The sequence below is a fragment of the Rhineura floridana genome, chromosome 11, assembly GCF_030035675.1.
Source record: "Rhineura floridana isolate rRhiFlo1 chromosome 11, rRhiFlo1.hap2, whole genome shotgun sequence".
In the NCBI taxonomy this organism is placed as follows: Eukaryota; Metazoa; Chordata; class Lepidosauria; order Squamata; family Rhineuridae; genus Rhineura; species Rhineura floridana.
The window spans coordinates 58025404-58046814 of NC_084490.1; the positions used below are offsets into that span (position 1 = coordinate 58025404).

General features: G+C 42.7%; 1 protein-coding gene across 2 annotated transcripts in view; it reads left to right on the forward strand.

Moving 5' to 3' along the window:
- Nucleotides 1-830: 830 nt before the first annotated feature.
- The window catches only part of MRC2 (mannose receptor C type 2), an 83342-nt gene continuing 62761 nt past the window's right edge, over nt 831-21411 (forward strand). Inside the window, exon 1 of one of the 2 annotated variants that reach the window (XM_061588627.1) lies at nt 831-1377. In XM_061588627.1, the coding sequence (XP_061444611.1) occupies nt 1275-1377 (103 nt within the window). In that variant the 5' untranslated portion in view covers nt 831-1274. The remainder of the gene's footprint in view (nt 1378-21411) is intronic. The other variant, XM_061588626.1, reaches the window with a different exon arrangement.

Here is a 21411-nt window from a genome sequence, read left to right on the forward strand (position 1 = left end):
GTCTTCAATGTGTCACATTTCCATGTGGTGTAATTGCAGCTTAGCCTGAAGGGTTGTGATCTGGAGTAGAGAGATGGTCTTGGGAATCTTCTGGATGCATTTTAGTCCAGTGATTTTATAATATGGGCACTCTTATGTAGATTTTTCTGGGGGGGAGTCCACTGTGGCTAATGGGAAACTAATTAAATGGACTGCCTTCAAGTTGATTCCGACTTATGGCGACCCTATGAATAGGGTTTTCGTAGTAAGCAATATTCAGAGGTGGTTTACCATGGCCTTCCTCTGAGGCTGAGAGGCAGTGACTGGCCTGAGGTTACCCAGTGAGCTTCATGGCTGTGTGGGAATTCGAGCCCTGGTCTCTCAGGTTTTAGTCTAACTACTGCACTGCACTGGCTCTCGGGAAGCTAATTATCACCTTGAAAAACAAGATATGGAAGATTGCAGCTCTGAGATTTATATTAAATGTAGGAAATTGGTGATAAACTGATGATCACTCCTTCTGAAATCCAGTGTTGCAAAATACCGGAGGGAAGGCAACCTTATTATCTATTTGACTATTTTCATAACTTTGGGGGTGACTGAAAGACCGGATAATGCTCTTGCTGGCCATGCCATTAAAGGCAGAATATTCCATATCCTGCACAGCCTCTCCGATTTGAAAAGCTGCTGTTGCTGCTGTTGAGTATTTCATGTAGAACAAGACAAAACTTGCATCTGTCCAGCAGCGCACACGTTTAAAACGCTGGTGCTAGCTGGGAGGAAAGCCCCAAAGGAGATGAGCTTGAAAGCGGGGAGGAGGGTTTAATTTTAAAGGTGGGAGACCAGCGAGATTGGCCCCTCTCTGGCACGCATGCCTTCGGGAAGAACGGGAACCAGAATCTCTCCCTCTTCCTTCTCTCCCCCCCCCATCCCAATTGCAACGTGTTGCCATTCCAGCGCAGATCCAGCTGCCAAACCGCTGAAAAAGTTCGCCTCCACTTTGGAAGTCTTGAAGGCAGCCTCTCTCTCTCCCCCCCCTCCCTCCTCCCTCCCTCCCTTCCGCCCACAACTGGCTGGGCAGCCTGTGGGGTTCGCGTGACGCAGCGTCTGAATTCTTAGGAGGCAGGGAGGGGCTTTGGGGGGGCCTTCCTTTTCTCTCCCATCTCTCTGCCTCTTTCCCTCCCATCACCTTCCCAACGGGCGGAGGACGAGGGAGGCAAAGGGCCCTGAGTCAGCACGACGAGGGCGCAAAGCTCCAAAGCCGGGGAGGAGGGGGCGCTCAGTCCGCCGCCGCTATGAAGCTTCCAAGCCCCCCCTCTTCGCCACGGCCTCGGCTGCTGAAATGTGTCGTGGGCATCCTTCTGACCGTCGAGGTCGGACTCTGCGCGCTTCTCCCAGGTAGGGCTGAGTTGGGCACATTGTTTTCCAAACTTGCAGCGTCCCTTGAAGAGGGGTGGGGGTTGTGAAAGGAGGCGCTGGTAGAACTGCCTCTTTTTTTAAGGGGGGACCGATCCTGACTCCTCACAAATTTAGCATACGCTGTGCTCCCCACCCCCCGGATTCCTTTCCCTCTCCCTTTTTGGACAGTTGTGGGGACCCTGGGGGGTGCGCTTGCGTTTTGCAAAGGAACGAGGAGAGACCTGAATGAAACCAGATGTGGTTTGGAATTGCAAAGGGAGGAGGATGTTAGGCGGAGGAGATGATGGAACTGGCTGGTTTTTTCCTTTTTAAAAAACTTGCTTCTCTTCCACCTCCCCAGCAACAAAATGTACTGTCCATAGTTGCAGGATCTTCTTTCCAGAGTCACAGCTGCGTTTGAAATAAATGCTTTTGACAGGGTTGTTTCTGAGGAAGTTCATGCTTTCCCCAGCCAGATCTGCCTTGCTACCCTGAAGGCTTTTCCCGTCTGTCCAGCCATAATAAAACCCACACCATGCTGCTTCATACCACCAGATCTTTCCAGAGAAATGAGTGTTTCCGCGCACACGCGGAGCTGGGGACTGTGGACTGTGGAAAGGCCAGCTGGCTTCAGTGGGTCTCCAACTGCCCATTGACAATAGAGGTCTGGCCAACACAACTTGTGATGTAGCTGAAGAAGGTAATGAGAGAGATCTAGTAGTTCCAAGAGAGCTTTGTCAAATGCTCAGCACTTGCATTGCAAGCACCCTTGTATTGAAGTCTTTTTCTTTTTGGCCCAAATGGCAAGACTGTTCCAGTGTCCAAACTGGCCAATGACTTGTGCTAGACAGTGAGATTTTTAAAAATAAAAATAAATAAATAAAATTCCTGATTTTGCTCTAGCGGCTGCATATTTTACGACCAAAGGATTAACAAAAACAAACATTGCAGCATGATACATTTCTGAAAGAGATCCTTTGTGGCTTTGTTGTTGTTATGTGCCTTCAAGTCGATTATGATTCATGGCGACCTTATGAATCAGTGACCTCCAAGAGCATCTGTCGTGAACCACCCTGTTCAGTTCTTGTAAGTTCAGGTCTGTGGCTTCCTTTGTGGAATCAAGCCATCTCTTGTTTGGCCTTCCTCTTTTTCTACTCTCTTCTGTTTTTCCTAGCATTACTGTCTTTTCTAGTGAATCACGTCTTCTCATTATGTGTCCAAAGTATGATAACGTCAGTTTCATCATTTTAGCTTCTAGTGATAGTTCTGGTTTAATTTGTTCTAACACCCAATTATTTAATATGAAGTCAATAAGGAAGTAGCTGAGAAATGGGCAAAGTGATGGGTTAAGAAACGAAGTAGCATGCAGCTTAAGGACTGCCTCCTTTGGAAAGATTTGGGTGCGGAGCTATAGCAAAAGATGCAACAATAGGGTGAGACCAGCTGATCAATGGCTCATTGTGTAGACTGATTTAGGTAAAAGATTGGCCACCAGTATAATCGTAGTGTCTTCCCTGACCCAACCCGACCACCACCACCCCAGTTGGACTCCTCTATACTCCAAGATTCTGTATGTATCCAGCCAGCCAGGTACCAGTCCCTGCTTTTCCTGTTTCTGCTTAATAACACTTGCAGATACTTGCATTCCCACCTCCAGGAAATGGGGTGCAAGACAAATGGGCAACCCCTTCCCCCAGTACTGCTACTCCAATCAAATTAAGATCTCCATTCCCTGCTAGGGATGGGTGAGAAATCTGATGTAATTAACATTTGATACTGAACCTATCAAATCCGCACTTTCCAAAACAATATGAGAACTGAAACTCAGCCATCCTTTGAAATTCGCACTTAATTGAATTTTGCTATGCAGTTCACCAACCAAACAATGTTTTCAAAAATGTTTACAAAAATTCGTTATGTTAGGGGAAAGTGCACATAAAAATGAATTTATGAGTGAAAAATAACATAAAATGCATTATATGATGAGAAATGGCTTGCAAAAATGTGTACATTAGTCAAAAGTGCCTACAAAAATTTGTTTGTTAGTAGAAATTAACACTAAAATGCTGGAGAAATTTCATGAGGATTTAAAAAAAAACCCAGATTGCTGCAGAGATGTGGAGAACTGAATTTAAGATTGAAAAATGAGAAACTGAGAGAACTAAAATTGACAGAACTTTCCATCTCTACTTTTTGCAGCACCTTTATAAAAGTGAAAACCAGCTGGGGCTGATGGGAGTTGTACTCCACAACATCAGCCTGGAGAAGACTGGTAAAAACAAACCAGCTGGAAAATTCAATCATGTAGTTTGGCCCCTAATACGTTGAGCTTGGGCTTGGGAGACCCAACTTAAGATGCAAACCAGTGGCCATGGACCATTTCCCTTTTTTAGCCTCAGTTCCCAACTCTCCAGCATTGTGAGGATTTGCATATTTAGTGCTTAGAACACTAGTGCAAATGAAATGAAACACAGTGGTTACTATGTTTGGTCCCAAGGAGGCAAGAGGTGCAGAGGAGGTGGAATGATGTCCCAGCCAAGATAAGCTTTTGCTGGAGTTTACTATCTTTTCCATTTCACAGGAAGATAGGTTCTGATGCAGGCTCCTCTGGGGTTTTTAGAGGTATTCATAGACTTCTTTGTCAAAGCTTTAATACTTTTCATATATTTTAACATTTTTTTAAAAGCTGCGGAAATAGGTTACGCTGTGGGTGTCCTGTAGCTTTTGAAGACTTCTATTAAAATGGGACGTGAGTTGCTTCTGTAAGTTGTCAGAATGGTGTCAAATTTTGTCCATTAAGTTGGCTGAAGATACGTTTCTTTCTGCTTCTTAAAAAGTCACCCTCACCTACATATAGAATAGGGTGGGGGAATTCAGCAGTAAAGTTGTGAGATCAAAACAGTCGTTTGGAGTCTTTTTTTTTTATTCTGAGAACAAAGAGAAGTAATGTTTGGGATGGGAGTCAGTAACTCCAGTCCAGTGATTCGCAGGAATAGTCGATGGCTGCGTGTCCAAATAAAGAGAGCCATTTTGGGAAGAGATAAATCCCTGTGGACTACGGGATTAGGGCAGTTGTGGAGCATCTGCGATCAATGAAGTTGGCAAAAACTCTGTCTTTTTGGAGTTCCTTTCCTTCTATATTTATTTGCATAAAGGGGTTGAGCCTGCCCACGCTACCAGGGCAAGTTGTAACTGTTTGGGAAGACAGGAATTAGCAAATCAAAACCTTCTTTCTATATCCCTAGCCACCAGCACTTTGCCTGAAATAAAAAGGTTGTGGAAGGTGCTTGGGCTTTGTCCCAACTCAGCTCTGTACAGAAGCAGCCACTGATACGACTTCTCAGTTCTCTTGCTTCCACATGGGTCATTCCTGGTTCATAATAAAAATAGTGATCAGGTGCTATAATTCCAGAGAGCAGCCCACCAAACCTACAACAAAGAAAGACACCCTAAAGCATGCCCCATAGGAAAGAGCCCCTTCGTATGCTTCAATTCTAAAAAACAAAAAGGCTAGGACATCTGCTAGCTTCCTCCATCATCTGTCTCTGTCTCCTCTCCAACCATTCTGCTCTCTGTGCTTGGAACAATTTCTCCCCTTCCCTGGCATGCCATCCATCTTTCTTCTGCCAGATCCTGTGAGCCCACATATTGTCATTATCGTCATTTACTCAATTTATATCCTGCCCTTCCTCCCAAAGGAACCCAGGGTGGCAAACATAAACAAAACAATTTAACAAGAAAAAGAAAAACGCAGTAAAAACAGTTTGAAATGTTCCAAAACAGAATTACAATTTAAAACATTCTAAAAGTTAAAATTCTTGTGGAACACAGTTTAAAATATTCTGAAACACAGCTTAAAAACATTTTAATCACAGTGATCACAGGTTCTTCAGGTTATCAGGAGCAGTCCCCTTTAGCCATCAAATGCCTAGGCAAACAGGCATGTTTTCAAATTCCTCCTGAAAGTTAATAATGATGGAGACAGAACTCACTGGGGAGGGCATTCCATAAATGGGGAGCCATTACTGAAAAGGCCCTGTCATGGTTCAGTGCCAACCGGGCAGTACTTGGCAGTGGCGCCACCAACAAGGCCTCGCTTGCTGATCATAGGGTCTGAGATGGTTGATACTGGTGAAGACGTTTCTGTTCTGACAGGCTTTGGGGAACTGATAGCAAGGGCTATCAGAGTCCTGTTTTACTGATTTTTATTTGTGTTTTTTTAAATCACTGTGTTTTAAATGGTTTTACTTCTATAGATAAATTACATTTTAATTATAACTTTCTGTAAGTTTTACATATGTGTGTTTTGCTGTATATTTTTTAATTTTTATTCCAGTTCTGGGGAAAAGGCAGGATATAAATGAATAAAATAAATAAGGTGCTCTTTTAGATACTTGGGTCCCAAGCCACTTAGAGCTTTACATGCTAGTCCTAACACCTTGAATTGGGCCTGGTAGCTGGCAGCCAGTGCAGTGCTTTCAGGACCCATGATGCATGGTCCCATTGGGCTGCCCCACTTACCAGCCTAGCAGTCGCATTCTTCTCTAGTGGCAGCCTCTGGACCATCTTCAAGAGCAACTCCACATACAGTGTATTACAGTAGTCCACACAGGAAGTCAGTAGAACATGGACAACTAAGGCCAGGCTATCCTGGTCCAGGAACAGCCATAGCTGGTGAATTAGCTGCAGCTGGGCATAAGCACTCCTAGCCACAGGAGGCACTTGAGACTCTAGTGACAAGTTGGAATCCAGGAGTACTCTTAGACTACAAACCTGTTCCTTCAGGGGGAATACAGCCCCTCCCAGAACAGGTGATACACCTAATTCCTGGACATGGGAACCACCACTCACAGCACTTCTGTATTAGCAGGATTCAGCCTGAGTTTATTGACCCCAATCCAACCCATCACTGCCTCCATACAACTGTCCAACACCTTCATGAGCCTTCCCTCATTCATATGGAATGGTGTAAGACAGCAACTCCCACCGACACTCCCATGACACCATGCTCCAAATCCCCAGATGACAGCTCCCAAAATGTTAAATAGCATAGGAGACAGAATGCACCTTTGTGGGACCCCACAGCCCAAAAACCATGGAGCCAAGCAACAGTCTCCTAGTACTACTTCCTGGTAGTGGCCCTGCAAGTAGGAGCTGAACCATTCCAACACAGTACCTCCAAAATCCATTGAGACATCAAGGAGAACCAACAGGGTTGCATTGCCCCTGTCTCTCTCCTAATAAAGGGAATCAATCAGGGCCACCAAGGCTGTTTCTGTGCCAAAACTGGGCCAAAAGCCAGACTGGAGTGGATCTAGATAATCTGTTTCCTCCAAGCATGCTTGCAAGTAGCCAGCCTCTACCCTCTCGATCCCAAAGTCTGGAGAATTGGACTTGACATCTGTCTGGGAGACATGGAATCAGGTCCTTTCTCTGCCATTGCTTGTCTTGTGGCTTTGGAGAGCTTGCTTTTTTTTTTTTTACTTCAGTTCCTAATTTATAAAATGGGAATAATAGGGGCCTCCTTCACAGGACAGCAAAAGATCTTTTTTATTTGACCTTAGGGGTTGAGACCTTTGAGGTTGTTTTATAAAAAGCTCCAGACCATCTATATTTATCATTTTAATTTTTGTTCCCACTAGTGGGTGCTCTTTCTGATTACCATATTAAATTTGTTGTGTTTTATTTCATATATTGCATTTATACTCCACCCTTTCTATAAGGAGCTTAAAGTGGTGTACAATTTATCATCAACACAACCCTGTGAGGTAGATGAAGCTGAGAAAGAAGCCCTTTTGCATGCATGTGAAGAAGTTTCACATAATTACTGGGAAGCGGGGCTGTGGCATTGTCATTGTCCCTGAAGCTATGCCCCATTGCCAACCCTGCCTCCTCTGAAAAGGAGCATCTACGCTTGAGGAGTTCTGCATGTCGCCCAGTTGTGTGAGGGGCCTCAAACACAAAGAGCACCTATGCACGTCTGCCTCCTCACATGTAGGCACTCCTTTTGGACATTCACACAGTGCTTGGCTATTGAGGTGGGATGGAGTCAGTGACTGCATGTGACATGGGTGGGATGTCCCTGCAATGGCCTGGCCCTGCATCTCAGTAAGTGAGTGGATCCCCTTTACAGGGATAACTCATGAAGGGAGCTTTAGTGGCTGGCCTAAGGTTGCCCAGAAAATGTCATGGCTGAGTGAGGATTTGATTGTGGGTTTCCCAATTCCCAGCCCAACACTGTACTCAGTGATGGAGGAATGTGTGAGCCTCCATATGTTGCTCGACCCCACCTCCCATCAGCCCTGGCCAACATGGACAATGGTGAGGAACGGTGGGAGTTGCTGTCTTACAACATCTGGAGGACCACATGCACTCTTCGAGTACTTGAAAGGTTGCCACACAGAGATGGGCTAGGATCTCTTCTCGGTCATCCCAGAGCACAGGACATGAAATAATGGGCTCAAGTTACAGGGAGCCAAATTTCAACTGAACATCAGGAAAAGCTTCCTAACTGTTAGAGCAGTACAATAATGGATCCATGCTACCTAGGGAGGTTGTGGGCTCTCCACCACCGGAGGCATTCAAGATGCAGCTGGACAGCCACCTGTTGGGTATGCTTTAAGTTGGATTCCTGCACTGAGCAGGGGGTTGTACTTGATGGCCTTATAGGCCCCTTCCTACTCTACTATCTGCTATGATTCACCATCCCTTCTCCAACCACTATATACGTGGTTCCCAAGCTTTTTTTTCCACACAGACCACTTGGAAAAGTGCCAAAGACCACTTTGTGATTCTTCTGTCTGTTGTAGCAATTGCAGTGCTCTGTGCTTGATGAGTTTTAATTTTATTTGTTATTGCTTCTTTTATTTTTTCTATATTGCATTACAATTTGAATTCCATAGAATGCAATAAAATACAATATAAGAAATAAAAGCAACAAAAATACAATTAAAAACCAATATGCCTACTTAATGCGATGGATGTGCAATCTCCCATCTTCAGCCACAAATCCACAGACATGCTGTGGACCACCTGAATGATGCTCATAGACCACTGGTGGTCTATGGACCACAGTGTGGGAATCCCTGCACTACATGACACTGGCTCTCAATAGATGGAATATTCCACGCTTGAGATAATCTTGGATACTTGAGATAAAATGGCAGTTCTGTACAGAAATATAGTATTCTCTTCCAATTTTAAAGCAAAAACACAACATCAAACTGTCGTTTTGAAATCAGGAAAACTGCCCATTGTGAACTATATTCCAGTCCAATATTTGACACCATGACATTTCCAGAATTTGGAAGTGATCACAGGATTCCAGGCAATAGAAGTCTTTCTGGTTAGGCATGTCTTGGGAGAGGCTGGAAACAGTTGCTCTGTTTATGTGGGTGGCGTGTGCTTGGTGAGTTCAGAACCAGGCAGCCTCCTAGGGAGGAGTAGACAGGAAGAGCAGCAACACAGAAAGGCTTGCTGGTTGGACAGACTAGTGATCAATATCAACCCGCTGGCAGTGGAGCCTTTGCCTGGTCTGCTTGCTCCTTTTTGGGCTCCAGGCTTGGATTTGGGATTGGGATGACTCTGTTTTCCCTCGTAGTTGCATTTGCTCTAACTGCATTATTTGTCCTCTGTTTCGTCATGTACTTCCATTTTCCCTTAGTAAAACCATAGACTTATTAAAAACTAGATTGATATACACTGCCCAGCATCCAGTTTGATTTGGAAATTTAATTTTGCAGTTTGGTTGGGACAAAAGTGTATACATGCATGCTGGATGCGAGCTGGTTCAGCATAAAACTTCTGCTTGCAACTGGAGACTTGGTTTGACCTGGGAAGGAGTCTGTGGAGACAATTTAACTGGACTGACCTTTTTGAGCAACCTGCGGTACGCTTTGTATAGGGGACTATTCCCCCCCTCGGAAATCCAGAAAGGTCACCAAGAATGACCAGATGTAGATGCAGCATTTTAAGCATTATTTAACAGCTATGAAAGCTTTTTTTAAAAAGGGGATTATTTGTATTAGGGAAATGTAGTGGGGTGTGTGTGTAATGAAATTGCTTGCAGCAGGAGCTCTGGAGCAATGATTCCCCCCACGCTATTTTTGCAATCCAAAATGTCGGGGGAAACATAGGGCAACTCTCATCAGGGGAAAAGTAGGCGGAGGTGATTTTAATGCAAAAACAGCGGCAGAGGAAGGGTCAATCCCGCTCTTCCTTCAGTGTCAGGACTTCACCTTGTGACTTTGACTAAGAGTGGCAAGCCAGATCTATTAGACCTGTTGCAGAGGTAGTAGTAACTGATCCAGACCCTTGTATAATGACTATGCCTGAGCCAAAGCCAGAGTTTGTTGGATCAGGGGGTCCGTTAGCCAGGGGCCTCTGAATCTGGATCTCTGGAGTCTGAACCCTCAGAGCTTGTAGCCCCTGAGGAACCAACTCCCTCTGTGCTAGGGACCCACATCTCCATGACCTACATTTCCTTGTTGTTCCATTAGCACAGGCAGGAACCCATAAGGAGTTGTCAGAGAGGATGAGAGGTGCTGGGCTTCAAGCTAGGGAGCTGCCCCTTTAAGGCCTTTCACTCTACAAGGAAGGGGTGGAGCCTGGGAGGGGTGGTCTGACCCTGACAAATTTCTGATTTTGCTGGAGCAATTTGCTCTTGGAGCTTTCCATGGTGCTGGCACTACCAGCCTGCCTTGCCCAAGACAGAGATATCTAAGCACCGCTGCTATGATCAACTTTGCGGCCCCCTGAGGCAACATCATCATCATCATAATACCACCTGGCAGGAGATTGGATTGTAACTCTATGCTAGGCAGGCTAAGAAAGAAACTAGTCTGGTAACAGGGGGTCAATATAGGTTTTTGAATTTCAGCTGGCTCAGAATGCAGCAGTGAGGCCCTTGGTGGTTGCTTGCCCATAGAAGCATGTGGCATCCATTTTATAGCAGCTATGTTGGCTCCCAGTTTGTTTCTGGCTGCAGTTCAATGTCCAGGCTATTCCCTTTAAGGCTTGGGCCCAGGGTAAGGAGGGAGACAGTCCTAAGGTATGAGCCTGTTTGTTCCTTAAGAGCTTCAGGAGAGGCTCATGGAGCAAATTTGCTTTCTGATGCGCTAGGAGATAGGACCCAAACCAGTGGATTCAAATGTCAAGAAAAAGGATGTACATTAAACATTAGGAAGTTCGTCTTGATTGTGCAAGCTGTTTGATACTGGAACAGATTACCTTGGAAGGCGGTGAACTCTTTCTTTGTTGGAGGTTTTTAAGCAGAGGCTGGATAACCATTTATTAGGGGTACTACTGGGGTTTTTTTAGTTGGCAGCAGGTTGGGCTAGATAACATTTGGGTTCTCTTCCGACTCTATGATTCTTCTCTACATCCCAGTGATGGCAGAGGTGCAGCTGGTTGGAACAAAGAAGAAGACCTTATATGTGGCTACACCTAGAATATGGAACTCCTTACCTTGGGAAATCCACTTGGTCTCTTCTCTTCTAGCCTTCCTCTGCCCAGGAATTTTTTTTTTATTCCTGCAGGCATTTGACCTGCTGGGCTGTGGTTTTTATTGGCATGATTGCTTGTTTAGTTGGTTTATGATGTTGTTCAATTTTATATTCTGATTTTATAATTTTTAATTGGTTGTAAAAATACATGGTATGCAACAGGGTTATCATACACTACTTTCTCTGTAATATTAGGCATAACAGGACTGTATTGCAGGGTTGTTGTAAATATTGCTGAAATCCCACATATAATTAACACTATGGTGATCAGTAGGATGGATTATATTTGCACTTATGTTGTTGCAGGGCAATTGTAAAACATTTTAAAGCAAAACAAAAACATTAATATTTATCACACAAAATATGACTTGAGTTATAAACTGCATGAACTCCTGTCTTTGCTTCTGCCTTCTGTGTATGTACATGCTGCTCTACCACAGTTATGCTAAAATCCTGTATTCCTCCATTGTTTCCTAAGAGCAACTTCATGTCTGTCCTCAGTATGAAAAAAACGTAACCAAAAGGAACCTGGAGGTCCTCTCCCCAGATGATGAAATGATCAGTCTTTCGTTATTGTGTTTGCCATTTTTATTTCCATTCACCCAGACCGGAGAGATCATCCTAGAGCTCCTTGCAATCCCTTTTTGTTTTTAATGCCTTGAAAAATTTGGTATCAACAAACTTTGACATATCACTGCCCTAACCCCATGAACAAGTTGAAAAGCACTGGTCCCAATACTGATCCTTGAGGAACCCTGCTTCTTACATCCCATAATTGCAAGAACTGTCCGGTTACTCCTGTTTTCTGCTTTGTGTTCTTTATAACCAATTACTGATCCATAAGAGGACCTTCTCCTCATAGTGCATGATTTCTAAGATTATTCAGGAATCTTTGATGAGGAACTTTATCAGAAGCTTTTTGAAAGTCCAAGTACATAATGTCTACTGGAACCTGAAAACTCAAATGGTGCTGATACTTTTCTATTCAGGTGTATACACCAGATCACGTAATACAATGTTAACACGTTACACTTTTTTATTATTATTTACTTCATTTCTTTAAAAAAAGTATATCCCACCAAAAAGTTCAGTTTAACAAAGCATTACAGTATAGGAACAATAATATCATTAACTCTGTAATACTGGATTGACAGAAAAAAAGCCCGATTAAAAACAAAACCCTCTAGAGATCAGGGAACCTTATAAGACCATCTCAAAAGGTGTCTCTTGATCTTTCCTGAAATCTGGGAGGGACGGGGACAAGTTGGAAGTTGTTCAGTGCCTACACACTGCCACCAATAAGGTCATGCCCCACATACTCACCACTCACATCTCAGATGGTAGCAGGACATGGAATCAAGCCTCCCCAGAAGATCGTAACAGGCAGATGGAGTGATGCAGAATACATGGTCTTTTGGGTATCCTGGGGCCAACCCATATATGGCTTTCAAGGTAACAACCAGCACTTAAAAAAAATTCTATTGCCCTGTAGTCAAGCTTCCGGGCTATTTAAAAAAAAAAGAGGGTGGAGGATATAGAAATCAAGATAATGGGAGGTTCATAGGTGAGTAATAAATTATGGCAAGTTAAAATGCTTTAAAATCCTGGGGGGGGGGAAATGTATTTGCCTGATGCCTTTTATGAATAATTTCTACTGATTTTATCCTGGTGCATTTGAGATTTGATACTGTATTAAGTATTAACCACTATTGCTAAATATTTTGTGAGACACCTCAGGATTCGATCCTGAAAGGTAAGATATCAATGGCTATAATAAACAAACAAACAATATAGCCTATCTCATTTGTACTTATTTTTCAAACTCTGTGTTTAGCCATGAGAAATTTACCCCCTTTGAGCTAATATATCTAGGCGAATATCTGCTATGATACCAGCCTCATTTCCCTCTATCATAAATTTAATCCCATCCCATGATGCATAACAGGAACTCTCCCACTAAAGCTCTTCAAATTCAGAGTAATATTTTGGCACTATGCAAAGCCAGAATTTACTCAATAATTACTGCATGTTTCCTGTAACTATAAGTGCAAAACTATTATTGTTGTAGAAATTCCACTAACTATCTTTTCTACTTCCTCTAGGACCCCTGCCCCATTTTATGCTATATTTCCTAATCTCAAATGCAATTTCCTGAGATTGATTTAGACCCACAAGGTTCTCTTCGTCTGAAGGAAGGAGCATCCTCCAACAGAAGGAGTCTTTTCCATTGATGGAAGGGCTCCTTCTGCTGACAGAAGAATCCTTCCATCAGAGAAAGAAAACCTTTTGGAGCCAACCTTCTTTCTTTATCAACATTTAATAATATTTATGTATTTAAAAACCTCTAATAACATGTATTAAATTTCTGTCCCACCCTTCTTCCTCTCCAACTGGTTCATTTCTAATCTCTGTTCGCACACTTAAGGAGGGTGCAAAGCAGGGCTGAGGAGGTTCTGAGGGCCACATTTGGCCCCCAGACATGAGGTTCCCCACCCCCATGTTATTTCATTAATTTTAATATCTGCTTTTTTACCCCCCAAAATCTAACTTACTGCCAAATTTCCTTTCTCCCTTGCCATCTTTCTTCACCCCCCCCCCTTTTTTGGTAAATATTTTTATTTAATTTTCAAAAACATTAACAATAAAACACAACTTTTACAGTGTCACAGCAACCTGTAAACATATTTGCATCAAAATACAGATTACATGTAAAGGTCTGATGACTAACACCCCTCACATACACATCAGTGATTACTCAGCGTTTATAGAATCGCGCCAGAAGGAAAAGTGAGATGCTGGCAGGTGAATTGTTTTGTCTGTAGAGTTAACGTGTGTAATAAACTGACATCACACAGCGTAAAATTTATCTTCTGAAACTTAGCCCTAGCCTTTCTACATTCCAATTTTTCATGCAGCGCCAACTGCCGTATTTTTCCCGTTTTGAGCGCCAACTGCCATATTTTTGCTATTTAAAAACAGTGCGTCAAGATCTTTCCATTGGCAGAAATTACAAGTCTGGCTGCAATAACCAGTTGTAATATCAGATCTTTGTTACTGAGGGTGTCATTTTTCCCGTCCTTAAATATGGATGAGTGCTAATGCCAGATCAGGACTCCTCCCTTTCTTTAAACCTGTGAGTGGATCTCTTTTCCAAAGGTCTAAATCGGGTGGAGAATCAGTGGCCTTTATGGGAGTTGTAGTCCAGCAATATGTGGAGTGCCACAGGTTTCCCATTGTGACCACACCACTAGTAATGAGAATTTTCTGGAAAATTGTCCTATGGATAGGATAATTTGCATTAGAAATTGTTCTGATTCCCTAGAGCAGAGTTAGTCAACATGTTGCCCTCCAGATGTTGTTGGACTACAACTCCCATTATCCCTTTCCATTGGCTATGCTGAGTAGAGCTGATGGGAGATATAGTCAAGCAACATCTGAAGGGCACCATGTTGATTAACTCTGCCCTCTAGCATGTTTATTTTCCTTATATTTAGTTAACAAAGCTGAACACTGAAACTGCCAAGCTTGCCTAATATTGTATTTGCTCATCCATTCATTCTTATTAATCAGGTTATTATATTTATATGTGTATTGTCAAGAACTTGCAAGTTCCCACTGGGGTCAACTGCCAACCCCAGGGCAATTGATCCCAGTCAGGCACAACCAGTGTCTCCCTTACTAGGGCTGAGTTAAACCAACACCAGCCCTGCAAGGTAGGTAGACTGCCACCACCCCTTAAACCTGGTCACCCACTCTGGGCCAAGGAGAAACCTAAAGTACCAGAAATAGACCTGCCAAGGATTCCAAAGAACAAGAGCTAAGAATGCACTCCTTGTCCTGGAGCCTTAAGGCAAAATACCCAACTATATGGTAGTCTGTGACTAATTGGCCAAGGTGCTGGATTCAGAGCCAATTTCCCCCTGAAATGAACACACACTGGTAAATAAGAGGTAGCTTTATTAAAATAAAATATAAGTACAAAAATGTAACAGCAAAATAATTCCCTAAACCAAACATCCACACCGGTTAGGTATATACAAAAGGCAGAGAGTTCAAGTTACAGATAAAAATAACAAAGTTGTCTAGCCTTACCTATACTTGCACAATATAGGTAAACCAGCAGAGTAACTTCATCGTTCCACATCTCCCCAGAGATGTATAGTCTGGATAGCAAATGGAAGATGGAACCCCAGCACCAGGTAGTACCAAGGAACATTGGGGAACAAAGACCTACATTCTTGGTTCTATTTTTATGGGGGAAAGCCCAGCAATAGTCAAGTATTAATTAGCCAATCAGGGGGATTTCTGATGATGAAATCTTCTGGAGCTTTTGTGCCTAACGGTCACATGCTTCTCCAACCTTCCCAGGAACCTTCCCAGGCCTGTGGCCTTGAGGTACCAGTCTCAGGTTGATAAGCAGGTGTTCTTGCTTAGTGCTTAATTAACTGAGTTCAGCTGTGAGAACTGACAGTCTCATGGCCTCCCAGAGGCCCTAATTCAGGCAAGATGTTCCCCCACAATTCCTTGCCACAGAACCATTTTAGCTGACATCCTTTCCAACCAGGCATTCTTGACATATTTATATGTGAGAAAACATTTTTTTCTGGACATTTTTCTGTTGGAAAAGTTTCTACCTCACATTACTGCATGGAGCAGAAGGTCGTCCTCCAGAACCATCCTCCTGAAATGCCCACCAGCTGTCCATCTACATGAATGGTGTTCCCTTTGCCGCCTTCCTAGTGGTATTTGCATTTGTAGAAAGTTTATTTTCTTGTGTGTGCCCCATGAGCCATCCTTTCCTCCCTTTTAATTTTCAAACAAATGTACTTTGCATACCTAAGGAGTCTCCTATCTAGAAGCCGCTACCTTAATTTTGGGTGGCCCCACTTCACCTCCAAATTGTCCACCCAGGTTTGATATTACAGATGATGTTTCAATCTCCAGAGCTAGCATTAATTTCTAGGTGACCAAGTACTTAATACCTTCTGGTCCTTGCTGAGTGACTATAACTAGAAGAAAGGGGGAGTAGATGGGCAGAAAGATGGGCGATGCAAAATGAGAAAAACAGACAGGGCCATATCAGCATTCTCCAGTGGGAAGGAAACTGGCTTTGGTTAGGACTTGACTGTTTTGACGCCTGTGACCTTGGGCCTGTAGCCTCATACCCCATTTTCTGTAATTGGATACAAATGGTGGCCCAAATAAGAATTGTATAGAAAATATTGCACATTCATGTATAATCAATATAATAATAAAAATAATGCATATGCTTAATTCTTTCCATGGGGGTTTGTCCTCCAGTTCCCAAAACTTGGAACCAGAGGGAGAGGAGGAATACCTTGAGTTAATCAGTTCTCCAGAATTTTCATATGGAAGTTCATTTGTGGCCTGAGAATAAAATTAGCCAGTGGATCAACTTGAGTTCTGTTTCCTGAAAGGGAGCTGCAGGCATTCTGAGCCCTGTTCAGGCTGCATGCAACTGACAAGATGCAGGAAAGGCCCTGGAGAAGAGGTTGCCTACATATTGGTTTCCCCCCCCCCTGTTGTTTTCTTAACTCCACTAGTCATTTAGGGTGTTATGCAATGCAAGTCCACCTCATTGTAGACCCATTGTAGACCCATTATTAGGCATGACTAACTTAGGTTCATTAATTTCACCAGGTTTCCCTGGGTAGCATGTAGTGGAATACACCCCTTAGTGTGGAATGACTATGCTTTGTTCACTCAGTGTTTATGGGGCATCCACATAATGTAGACAGTCATCCAATCACTGTCACCTTGCATTTTCATTGTGTTCTTCCATCTTTTTATCAGACCACAGAAAGTCTTTTCTTAGAAGAATGGAAGAGTAGCACAATCTCCACAGCTGTAGATGCCTTTAATACAACTAATGTCTTTTTTAAAGGGTGAGGTTTTGACATGGATGGTGAGTTATTGGGCAAGTGAAACTATCACAGCTCAGCACTCATTTAACATGATAATTGTGGCGGGCTCTGTTTTATGATCCCATTTATTTGCTTTTAATTAGCACTAAAACACTAATATATGGTGTTATTACACGGTATTGCTGTAGGGGTGGTTCTAATTGGTTGAATCCAATTCTGTCTGTATACAAGCGGAAGAGAGTTGTGCTCATGGAATGGGATTCCTCTCTCCCGGAGCAGATTTTGGGAGTGCATGGAGGGGCTGCAGGGAGGAGGAGAGTAAGATGAAACCCCCTTGTGGAAGCAGAAGTCTACTTGCAAAACAGTAGATTCCACCCATAATGTTGATTTTAAAAAAATGTTTTTAAAAATGCTTTATGTTCACTGATCAGGTTGCTAAAATTGTGGTGGCCAGAAAGTGTGTGTTAATAATAAAATACGTAGCATGATTGCATTTAGAGTGGTATACTACTAATACATCATCATAATTTTTGAAAAGCTTTATAGCATGATAGTATTATAGTGCTGTCTAATGGCACCCACCATAAAGGTTATAGTGAATGTAGTCAAATGGTCCCACACAGCAACTATGCCACACTCACTGGTGTGCATGGAAGATAACAGGATGTCTGCACAGAAAAGTGCAATACTCATGATAGCATGCAAAGTCAATTGCAATTCTGCTCATGGCTTATGACAGAAGAGCAGTGATTGGGTAGCACCAGGGGTCACCCATCAGAAAACAGCCTTAGGAATGCGAAAACCTACACTTCTGAGGGGTTAATGGTAAGAATATGTTTAGACAGCAGCTTATAGTTCAGTGTCATGCAACAGAGTCTGAAGAGCAGAAAATGTAATGGAGAAAAATATGTTATTTTCCCCAAGGACCCTCCTCCTCATCCGTGTGTTTGTGGTCTTTTACTTTCTTGTTGACATTATTTGCAACAATTTTTAGGCCTGTTCTGCCCTTTCATCTTCACCCATGACACTTGCTCAATCACAAAGGTAGGAGAAGCTGGTTCCAAATAAAGCCAGCATTTAGTGCCTTTGCTCTCCCCTCCTCAGGTGAACTTACTATTGTGGGTTTTTTCCCTTGCAAAAGGTTCTGAAACCTGCAGGGGCTGTAATTTTCTCAGTTCTCCTGCAAGTTGTAATTTTCTAATTTTAGCCCTTTGTCTGTTTTTAGAGTAAGCTGATCTCTCTCTTTTGGTCACAGGCACCAATTCTCTCTGGTCTGGACAGTTTACTATGACCTTCTGGTTTCTAAAGCCACAAAGCCAGGAGGATGGAGAAGTCTTGGGAGAGCTAACTCTTCCCAGAACTTGTCCTGCCTGTCTTTTGTTTTGGGGGTGCTGACGCCATCACCTCCTTCTGTAGCTGCTCAGAAAGGGATCTTGACAGTGGTTGGCTTTTAAAAACATAGGGTTTCATCCAGTGGTTTTGCTAAGGCTTCCGTCAGCAAAACGGGGAGGGAAGCAATTTCTGGCAATTCCCCCTCCCCCTTGCACTTCCCTAAATCTGCTCTGGAGGGTCCCTCAGCCCCTTGGAGCACAATTAGGGAGAGTGGGGCTGTGGGAGGGAGAAACTGCTTCCCTCTGCATTTGCTGATGGAAGTCTTGCCAGCAAGCTGAGAGACAAGTTGGATACAACCTGGAAGCTACAACTTACCAGCTGAAACCTGTGCTCCTAAAGCTGGAAGCTGGGGCTGTGCAAATTTGTGTGACTCTGTTTCAATTTATCTCAGTTTCTCATTTTTCCTATCTTCAGTTCTGCACATTTCCACATCAGTTTTAATCCTCATGAAAGTTCATTAGCATTTTAGTGTGAATTTCCCTTACACATTTGATGTATGCAATTTTGCCTAATGTACACATTTTTGCAAAATATTTCCCTAATATACTGCATCTTTGCAGGTCTGTAGCCAGCCTAAAAGTTGGGGGGGGACAAAAAAAGTGGGGAGAGTGGTTTATTTGGTCTGCAGGCCTTTTAAAGACAAAACTCTGCACTTTTAAAAATGTAACTCTTATTTTTGCAGCCATACTGCAACTTTTGTACACTCAAAAATTTCACCAAGCAGTTTCAACAATTGTTTCTTGCCACCAGTTAACAAAAAAGGTAAAAAATCAAGAACAATCCACTAGTAGAAAATTAAGACCAAGCTACACAGGATTATTCTTATAGCTGATAACAAAAGTTTTCTATGTGGCAAAATGTACAAGTTAATTAAAATCCAATGCTCTGGTAATTGTCTTTTAACTTATAATAAGGAGACGATCAGTTCTACATTCATGTAGCATTAACAATAGCTGTGGACCTAAAATTGACGTTCAATGAGAAAAGCAGTTTTCTTATGCTGCAGTATTGCTTGGAATTATCAATGCAGCCTCAACCGAAAGACCAAGTCTGGGAAATGCAGGCCTATATTTTGTGAGCTCATTTACAAATTGCACTAATGACAGTCTTTCTTTAATAAGGGATTTTGCCAACTCAAGCTCTGATTTTACATTTTCTAGCTTTTTACAAGTTGTCTGAGTTGTATTTCAATATTTCATATAGTGGATTCAAATGCTTGCAAGCTGCTACTGAAACAGTAATGAGAGCCACTGAGGTGTAGTGGTTAGAGTGTTGGACTGGGACCTGGGAAACCAGGGTTCAAATCCCCACTCAGCTGTGAAATTCACTGGGTTACCTTAGGCTAGTCACTGTCTCTCAACCTAACCTCTACCTCACAGGGTTGTAGTGAGGATAAAATCGGGAGGGAGAGAACCATGTTGATGTGCCACCTCAAGCTCCATGAAGGAAAGGTGGGATATAAATGAAATAAATAAATGGCCTCTCTCCTTGAATTGTTTTTCCAACTCATTAGTGCAATGGTCCATTACATTGTTATAAAGCTTTCTGAACTAGTTCATTTTCACTCCTTCCTTCAAAATTAACACCATCACCGTCAACAATACTATAAAAAAACTGTTCTGGGAGTTTACCAAGACGTCTTGATGATGCTTCATGGTCAGCAGATTCACGTGCTTTCCTGGCTGCTTCAAAAGTGTTGAAATCATTTTGCACTTCTTTCAACTGCCTCCCAACATAGTCAGTAAATTTCAATGCTGTCTCGATATCCAGATTCTTCTGCTGCGTCAGTGATGTAACAGGTTTAAGATATCCCAGTATGTTTAGCATTATTTCAGTAAGAATGGAAAAAGACTACTGATCTGATTGAGCAATCCAATAGCTTCAACTTTTAGATGACCAATTTTTTTCACAAGGGGAAAATGTATAGATTAATTTGAGTGTGGAAAGAATGACTCCTACAAACAAGACAAAATACAGCATCTTTACTAATTGAGTACTCCAGCCACTCCCGTGATTCAAACCAGGAATTCTGGAACCTCAGTGTATGGTCACATTGTGGACCCTGGATATGATAAAAGATGAGACTGCGCAGATTTAGAGTTACCCAAGTCTATTTGTACGGTTGCAGGAAAGTCTTTCTTGTTAACTTGTGGTACCGTCCCTTTCCAAAGCAGCAGTGGCCCAATTAATAGCAGAAGAAAACACTGAATCTCAGCTCTTCATCATCTTACAAAGGTGCTAGCGCATTGCCTCTGACAGGCTTTTTCTTTCTAGATTTATTTCCAGCAAAAAAACCTTATGATTATGTTTGCTTTGAATTCATGATGATAATAGTGGTGTTGGTGAATTGGGGATCTGCATTTCCCCCAGCCAGGGGAAAATATAACCCAGTCTCCCTCCCACTCTTGCCCCAGCAAGTCATAAAAACACCTCCCTCCAGCCAAGAGTGCAAAAAATACCAGGAGCGCTACTTGCACAACAGACAGCCCTTTTGCTGCTTCAGTCAATCAACTCCTTCCTTGGCCTAGCAAGCAGAGACTCTTGAATCCCACCTCCCTGTTACAGTGATTGCTTTTCAGTGGATATCATAGCCATAGAGTGTGTGTCTGTCTGCTGTCTTATTGGTCAGGTAGGAAAATTCTGCCTACCTTCTGGGTCCCTGATTGGAGGGTTTAGATATATAAGAACAAATTGACCTGGCCTGGCACTTTTCCTTCCCTCCATTGAATCTCTGCATCTTGGCTCTTGTCACGTGATTTTTCACTGTAGCCAGACTTCACTGCAGAACCATGGCAAAATAATAACATCTGTATTGTTTAGGAAAGGATGGATTAGGTAGGTTTGCCTTTAAATGTAAACTTAATCTAATTTCTCTCCTACCCCTACTCCTACTGGAAGTGTGGCAATAGCATGGCTCCAGTCATGGCCTGGGTCTTGAGGCCATACTAGAAACTTTGTTAAAAAGATAAATTTGGCATGAGAAGGCAATTGTAGGGTTAGTAACTAGAGTTTTAAAATAAAACAAGTAAATGCCATTATACATGTTTTCATATTCAGAGATTATTGTACACTCTTCTGGATGGCTGCCCCTGGCATCTGCTGACTGCCTTATTTGATTCTTACAGAGGTATTTGAAACAAAGATGGGGCTGTTGAATGCAGATCCCTCCAGATCTGGGCACCATTCCATATTAGACTTGCTCTCTTGCTTCCAATAAGCTATTTTAGTCTGATTTGCATGGATTGATCTGTTTG